Below are 9,063 nucleotides of genomic sequence, written 5' to 3' on the forward strand. Positions count from 1 at the left end.
TCACAGGGGTCTGGGTTGTGTGCTTATGCAGCGAGGTCATGTTATCGCTTATGCTTCGAGACAGTTAAAGCCACACGAGACTCGGTATCCTATCCATGATTTGGAGCTTGCCGCTATTGTCTTTGCATTGAAAATATGACAAAATTATCTTTATGGTGAGAAGTTTTAAATCTTTTCTGATCATAAAAGTTTGAAATATCTATTTTCGCAATCAGAATTGAATATGAGACAACGTAGATGGTTAGATTTGCTGAAAGATTTCGATTGCGAGATTAAATACTATCCAGGAAAATCCAATGCAGCTGCAGATGCCTTAAGTAGAAAGGTATGTTCTTTATCCTTATCTACGATAGGTGTATCTCAATTGGTAGAAGATTGTTGTATTTTTGGATTAGTATTTGAAACAGATATGCAGCCTATCAGATTTTGTGCTATTAAAGCTGAGCCAGAATTGTTGATACGAATCAAAGAAGCACAAAAAGTGGATCAAAATATTCAGAAATCGATTGATATGGTCAGATCTGGGCATCAATCTGAATATCAGGTCAGTGCTGATGATGTTTTATATGTGAATAATAGACTTGTTGTTCCAGATGTTTTAAGCTTGAAACAACAGATATTGAAAGAGGCTCACAGTAGTAGATTCAGTATTCATCCTGGTGGAAGAAAAATGTATAATGATCTGAAAATTCAATACTTGTGGAAACAGATGAAGTCAGATGTGACTGAATTTGTATCCAAATGTTTGAATTGCCAACAGGTAAAAGCTAAACGAAAGAAGCCAGGTGGTCTATTACATAGTTTATCAGTTCCAGAGTGGAAATGGGATCATATTTTCATGGATTTCGTTACACAGCTACCACGTTCATCCAGGGGTACGATGCCATTTGGGTGATTATTGACAGATTGACGAAATCAGCATGTTTTATTCCATACAGAATGAAGTACATATATGATCAGATGGAAGAGATCTACGTCAGAGAAGTGGTAAGATTACATGGTGTGCCTAAATCTATCGTTTCAGATCGAGACCCTAGATTTAAATCACACTTTTGGCATAGCTTGCAACAAGCTCTTGGTACTCAATTGCATCTGAGTACTGCATATCATCCTCAAACAGACGGACAGTCAGAGCGGACTATCCAGACACTTGAGGATATGTTGAGAGCTGTAGTACTAGATTTTGGTACCAGTTGGCAAGATTCATTACCACTTGCAGAATTTTCTTATAATAACAGCTATCAGACAAGCATTGAGATGGATCCATTCGAAGCACTGTATGGAAAGAAATGCAGATCACCGTTATATTGGGATGATATCTCAGACGTGCCAGATGTTGGTCCTGATATGATCCGAGAAATGACTGAAAAGGTGAAGCTTATACAGAAAAGAATGAAAACAGCTCAAGACAGACAAGAAAAGTATGCGAATATCAGACGACGACCTCTATCTTTTGATCAGGGAGACAGAGTTTTCTTGAAGATTTCTCCGTTTAGAGGGACAGTCAGATTTGGAAAGAGAGGGAAGTTATCTCCACGTTTTATCGGTCCATATGAGATTATCGAGAAGATAGGCGATCTTGCTTATTGACTCGCTCTTCCTCCATCTTTGTCTGGTATTCATGATGTATTCCATGTCTTTATGCTGCAGAAGTATCAGCCTGATCCTTCCCATATTATTTAGCCTGATGAAGCTGAACTTGACGAGACACTTAGCTATTTTGAGCAGCCTATTCAGATTCTTGATCGCAAAGATAAACAGCTCAGAAACAAGACAATTCAATTAGTCAAGGTTCAGTGGAGTCGACATGGCACCGAAAAAGCGACTTGGGAGACTGAGTCAGATATGAGACAGAGATTTCCAGAGTTGTTTCATTGATGTGAGTTCTTATTCTGTTTTCTGTTATTTCATTTTCTTATGTGTATGCAGATTGCATATACAGCTTGCTTATGATTTCGAGGACGAACTCATGCCTTAGTGGGGGAGAAATGTAAGGCCCGAAATTATTTAATTTTAATCCAAAAATATTTAATTTTGAAATATTTAGATTTTAGAATTAAATTCCAATATTCTTAAATGAATAAGGATTGAAATTGAATTAAATTGCTTTTCCGAGGATTGAATTGCAAATAGCCAAAAGTTCAGGGACTAAACTGAAAATAGGCTTATATTTATCTTATTTTCCACCTCGTATTCAGTCATCACATGTGAATGAGCAGAAAAGAAAAGGAAGAAGACCAGAAAACCTCCAAGACGCCATTTTCATCCGGTAAAAGCTTCGATATCTTGTGCTCCGGCAGTCAGAAATTCGAGATAAATATATATCTGTGATCACCGCTCCGAGAGCATTGTTTTGGTACAAATTTCATTCACTTTTCTCAGATTTTATTTTTATGTTGAAGATGGAAATTCATGATTTTAAGATATATGCATATATGAGCTGTACCGATTATGTATTCGCAGACGGTTCGGAAAAACAATGTTTGAATTTGATATGATTTATTGAAGCAAATTCAAAAACCTTCCAATTCTGAATTGATGTTTGGACGTGTATATACATACTGATATATGTTGGTTTGAGTTGGGAAATGATTGATATGTTGTTATATTTGAGTTTGGATCGCCGGTTTGTAGCCGTTACGCCGCCGATTCGCAAAATGTCAAGACTTTGATCTTGTTACTTGAAAGAAGTATGGTTTGAATGTCAATCTGATCTTGTTAGAATGTATACATATTATTTTAGATTTTATCAAAAGTTTGCCGAACTCGAGATCTTCGATTCGAACCGAGAAGGATTTGAAGCAACGTTTGCTAGCATTTGCACTTGAGATTCAGTTGAGAAGTTGAGCAGCCTTTTGATATGAATTATCATTGATGTAATTGCAGATTTGAAGTACTTTCAGACGTGATATTGAAAGGTATAAATGACAGCTAATCCAGATGGGATAGAACGCTCGAAATAGCTATTATTCTCGAGTATTCCCTTGTTAATCACATACCTGTTTGATTATATGTCTTTATGTGCTTTTGTTGCTTTATTTGCTTACGTGCTTAGATGTTCAAGATGTTTTACAGTCTTTAATGCATACAGATTATATTGCATTCATCTTGAACTCCAGCCTGAAAAGCACAGAGGGTTGAAAGGCCTAGAGTGCATATGACGTTTGGAGGGCTGTAGTTGAGTGGCACAGAATGTAGAGTTACTTCCAAAGCCAGAAGACTCACTATAATTGCACCAAAGTCAGAGAAAATAAAATACTTAACTTCACCTCGATTGGGTGAGTTGGTGTTAGTTTAAGATTTTTTTCCTCGGGATCCCAAGAACTAATATTCAGTTGAAATCAGATTTGATAGCCTTCCATTGAAACATGCATTGGATTCATGTTTATTATATTGCATGTTTTGTTATTTATACTGAGATTTATTCTCACCGGAGTTATCCGGTTATTGCTGTGTTTTGTATGTGTGCATGGCAATAGGTGGGGCAGGAGCTGGTCAAAATCGACGTGGATAGCTCGAGATAGAGTTTTAGCCTGTGAGGACTCAAGTTTTAAGCAAGATAACATGTCTTTTGAGTTGTTAAACATGTTAGAACACAAACAAGACCTTTGTATATATGTTTGCGAGTACTCGTTTATAGTTGATGTCGTGTATCCTAGAAGAAGGGCTTAATGTAGTTTACATGTTTATGACTGTGTAGTTGAATAAGAATGCATGTAAATGAGGTTTGGAATTGAATAAGAGTTGTATATATCATGTTTGGGAGAGTTTGAAAAATGACCTTGGTCAACCAAATTTTTTGATTTATGACATTCCTTAAAAAAAAATTTGTAAAATGACCTTCAAACACAAAGAAAATGCAAAAACAAAACAAAGGAAAAAATTGAAGAAGGTTATATTTCAAAATCATGGTCAAACAAAGGTTATTTAGTTAAATAAATCCTATCATGTTTACATCTTTGCAATGTTTAATTATGAATTTTTAGTACAGGGCACAAACCCCGTGCCAAGGTCCGTGCAGGGGTCCGGGTGCACTCTGCCTTGAAATCCATTTTTTTTCGAATTTTGCCTTGGGCATGGACCCAGGTCCAGAAGAGGCACGGACCCCGTGCCTTGGTCCGTGCAGGGTCCGGACCAAGTTTCGTGTGTGGTCTGCCCGGAAAAAAAAAATTTATTCTTTTCGCGACGTGTTTTTGTGTCGCCAAATGTAAGGTTTTGCGTCGCCAAATGTCCTGTATTATTTATTTGATTATTAAGCAGACTAATATTCAGATTGAATATTTCTAGTTATTAATTGCCCTGTAAGATTAGATTAGCACACGATGTCCCCACAATATACAATAGAGATGTATTTCATAGATTAGTTGAGTAAGAGTCTTAACACAAAGACATTAAAGATTGTGTTTGTACTCTTGACATAAGAGACGTTAAACATTATGTTGATTGTGAGGTTGTGCTAGAAGTTCTTGTTTGGGCAGTGGGTAAGTCCTAAATTGGAGTGGGCTGTTGCAAAAAGTTGTAGTAGTCAAAGTCTTCTAGTGTATCTTTTCGAGGAGGAAGAAGGGGTGACATAGGAGATTGAACTTCGAACATCCATAAACAAATTCATGTCTATTTATTTATTGCATATACTTTACTATTGCTACTGTTTTTAAGATGCATTGTTGAAACATTTTGTGTTCTTCATAGACCAAAATTTCAACCAAATTGTTTTCATCATTTCAACTTGCTATCTTTTCAAATGATTTACAAACTGTTAATGGGTTTCATCAAAGGATTATTTTGAGCATCTTTCACTTGGTTTGAAACCAAACTCGATTTAATTCATCGGTGCTAATATTTCAAGAATCGAACTATTGTAACTCAAAATATTTTTTAACTTATGTATTATTCCCCCAACCCGATCTTATCAAATATAAATATTATTATTGATGTCATTATTTAATTATAAAATTATTGTTATTATGATTGTAATTATTATTAAAAATACAATTGATTATATTATTAAAGATGAGTGTGATTAGAATTCAGAAATGATATTTTTCAATAAAAAAAGGAAGAAATGGCTATTTCCATAATTATCCCAATAAAAATGTGCATTCCCACGTCTAAAATTGAAAAAAACATATAAATAGTAATAAATTAATAATATGTACGTATAGTGATGTATGCTTGGCCGTCCAACGTACAAAATTCATTTCAAATCAGAACATACGTACGTAGTGGACACAAAATAAAATTTTCATCAACATCCAAATACAAATTATGAAATTTCAAATTCAACACCTCAGATATTATTTTTTTAAATTTTTTTGTCAGTTTAATTTTTCGGATTTTTCATACTTAATAAAAGACAACTTTATTCAAATAAAAGTGAACTCAAGCGTTAAATATTTTGAACAAAAGTAATTTTGTCACGTCGGTGTCATTTAATCTCATAATAAACATATGATGAATGTATAATAATAATTAGCGGGATGGACACACGCTTTGCGTGTGAAAATATGAATAAATTGTGTTGGTGGTTCAGGATTTTTTTTTAAAAAAAAGTGTTGATGGTGTAGTAAATGAATTCCATTTTTTGGGAAATGTGAGATGTAGAGATTGATGTATTTTCAAGTGAGATATTTTTCAAAATGGGCAAAAAAAATTTCACAAAAAGAGTAAAATGACGGGTAAAATGAAAAAAAAAACTTGATATCCCAACATTATATGAAAAGAAGTAGTTACTATACATATCTCAACTTTAATAAAATAATAGAGATAATAATAATAATAACAATGAAAACAAAATTATACAACATTATATTAAATAAAAAATAAGTATTTTATGAAACTGTCTCACACGAATCTGATCCTGCCCATTTTTAGGTTCGATTCTAATTTTAAACGGAGGTCTCTCAATCGTTATGAATGTTTATATTCTTTAAGTTCCTATCCATAACAAAAATTTTGAACAAAATCAAATAGATTTTTTTTGGTTCAAAATTATGGGCCTTCGAAAAAAAAAAGTGCTTGAGTCGAACGAATCTCTAACCTTTTAATATAAATGATCCTAGTATCATATATCTATATCTATTATATGGGTCGATTCAGTCTAATCGATGTGAAAAATAATAATATTTTCAAAATAAAAAGTTTTTTTTTAATGAATCATATTAGATAAAATATCTGTATCACAAATAAATCCGTAAAATGAACTTAAATGAATTTCTAGGAATAATTTTTTTTTTAATAATATACAATAATGTAACGTGCACATGATCTGTGAAATTTTAAAATTTTTCAAAAAGTTAAATCTAATGATGGTCCAAACCCTATCAATAAGTCAAAAATAAAATAACATTACAAAAAGACAGATTGTACACCCAAATGCAGAGTATAAGTCCTCTGATAAAAAAAAAAAGAAAGAAATTCCACTGAAAAAATACCAAAAAACGAAAAGAAAAGAAAAGGAAAAATCCCTCGTTGAAAATCACGATAATAATAGTAATCACTCACGCAGTTTCCGAAAAGGAGAGTCCTCTCTCTCTAAACCTACCATTTTACTTCTCTGGTTTCCATACAAAAGCCGTCCCAGAACCTGAAAAACGAAGAGGAAGGAGCCGGCCCTGCGTTAGAAATGGCGGAAATGGACCCAAACGAAGCGTGTTTCGACATTTTGGACTTCACTTTCGAAGGCGAAGACGAAGCCTCCAAGACCCTTTTTAATGCCAAGGGCGGCGGCGCGTCTGCTTCTTCCTCGTCGCTCGAGTCCTGGAACCCGCCGTCGGATATCAGCCGTGAGACACGGGGAGGCTTTCCTGTAAGTATTTTCCTGTTCAAATGGGACCCGGTTCCGGTGGAGACTCGCCCGGTTTCAAGTGGTTTCCGTCACTGGACTATCGGAACCGGGTCGACCCGGGAGTTATTCCGAGTTGGTCCGGATGTAGGCCCGAGTCAACTCTGAGACCCGGTTCATGTACACAGCGAATCATGTTACCCTCATCTCTATATTTTGCAGGAAGACTTAAAATTATTTAAAAATTAGTTATTTTTAACGAATTAATAATTTGAAGGAGAAAGAGGAAATTGGTGAAATGGGGAGGGCATTTTGGGGATGTGGGGTTTCTTGAATTCTTGATTATCATCGTTCTCCACAATGTGGAGATGAGCTGTAAAATAAATGCTTAAAGTCGTTATCTCAATATGGTGATATGTTGGCATATGCCCCCTGTACCATATATTGCCAAATTTTATTAATTTCTGGCAAATTCAAAGACATTTTTGTCCATTATTCTTACATGTGTCCACTTGCAAGGATCCACTGGGAATATTTTGACCTTATTTCACGGAACGAATCAAACTTTGACATTTTTTTTAACTCAAATTTTTTTTTTGGTGGAACACAATCTTCAAATATTTGGCGTCTTTGATGTAAGAGTATGGGGCAAATAGCATCTGCTAAAAATGATGGGTATATAAAGCTTGACGTTATTAAATAAAAAGAACATGTTAAATTCATGTTTCATTCTCAGGGAAACTTGAAACATAAAGAGTCTTGAAAAAACGATTGTATAAAAGAGTTTCATGCTCATCTTAAGATTGAATCCCCTTTTGACTTATCTAATGGGTCTTGATTTAGGTAAGAAAAATATCAGTGGATTATTCATGTTCTAGGGAAGAGTGTGTATACTTTTTCAAAATATGCAAGTTTTTTCCTCAATTTGTCATTAGTTTTCATGGATGATTTATGATTGGATCATGTGTACAGAAGTTTTAAGTTTTTTAAGTTTCTGTAATTGGTGTAAAAAGGTTGCAATCTTGAATAGTTTGGTCGAGTGGAGGGAACATGTCATGTGAATGAGATTTATGGTTGTATGTTTCAGGTGGTTGTAGAGGAGGAACTTGAGTGGTTGTTAGATAAGGATGCGTTCCCCACGGTAGAGAGTTGCTTTGGAATTTTATCCGACAATCCAGAACTCGTGGCAAACCACCTAAGCCCAGTATCCGTACTCGAGAACAGCAGCAGCAGTAGCCATACAAATAGCAATGGCAACGGCAGTACCGTTGCAAGCTGCTGTGGTAGCTTCAAAATCCCTACGAACCATCCGGTGCGTAGCCGAAGCAAGAAACGAACTAGAAAAAGGTCGGGCTATGGTCAATTCTCTAACCAACATTTCATGAGAGTGAACCCGGTATACACGAAGATCAAACAAGACTCACCTCTCTTGTTGCCACCAACAAACAATGCCACTGGTATGGGGAGGAGGTGCTTTCATTGCCAAGCTGATAAGACCCCACAGTGGCGTGCTGGCCCAATGGGGCCAAAGACACTCTGTAACGCATGTGGAGTTCGATACAAATCGGGACGCTTACTCCCGGAGTATCGTCCAGCGAGCAGCCCTACTTTCTCCGGCTTGTTGCACTCGAACTCCCATAGAAAGGTTGTGGAGATGAGAAGGCAGAATCAATCAGAAGAAGGAATCCCAGGAAGCCGAGCTCGTATGGACACAGGGTAGGATACTGGCGAGTGCATTTTCTACAGGTCTTGCAGTGTTTACATTCTCTGTTTTCAGAATTTGTTTTTAGTGTAGTTAGATTAGGTCGTCTAGGCGTCTGTTTCTCATTTATTTTTTTTCATGAAACCAGCTTAGGTCTTGTTGTATTGGACTAGATGGTTAGTGAAGCCTTATTTGTTTTCCTTTCTATCAAAATCTATTAGGAAGTTTTGACATAGAATATGTTTGATAATGCTTTAGAATGGGAAAACTGCTAAAGAAATGGTCTGTTTTTGCAACTAAATATACCTTCCTTTTGTTTTGTTTTGTTTTGTTTTAGGTTTTCTTGATTCTATTTTGATCTCAACACTTTTTGTGATGCATTTGCTAGTTGTGAGAAGTGCATTGTTCAAATAATTTTTGTGATTCTTTGCCAATATGCTATAATATGGATGCCCGCAAAAGACCACGCAACATCTTCATTCCTCGTGAATACTTTACGAATACTCGATGGATGCTTATAAGATATTTTTATAGACTTTGATAAACTTGTAAAATGTGCCTTATTCACTTAACGATCATA

At 35.5% G+C, this 9,063-nt stretch overlaps 1 protein-coding gene across 1 annotated transcript; it reads left to right on the forward strand.

The window, feature by feature from the left end:
• Nucleotides 1–6,432: 6,432 nt before the first annotated feature.
• LOC140891860 (GATA transcription factor 1-like) lies at nucleotides 6,433–8,801 on the forward strand. The gene is made up of 2 exons (XM_073300529.1): nucleotides 6,433–6,805; nucleotides 7,869–8,801. The coding sequence occupies exons 1-2, from the start codon at nucleotides 6,623–6,625 to the stop codon at nucleotides 8,499–8,501; spliced, it is 816 nt and encodes a 271-aa protein (XP_073156630.1). The 5' UTR covers nucleotides 6,433–6,622; the 3' UTR covers nucleotides 8,502–8,801.
• Nucleotides 8,802–9,063: the final 262 nt, after the last annotated feature.

This window comes from Henckelia pumila, chromosome 1 (genome assembly GCF_033568475.1).
Source record: "Henckelia pumila isolate YLH828 chromosome 1, ASM3356847v2, whole genome shotgun sequence".
Lineage (NCBI taxonomy): Eukaryota > Viridiplantae > Streptophyta > Magnoliopsida > Lamiales > Gesneriaceae > Henckelia > Henckelia pumila.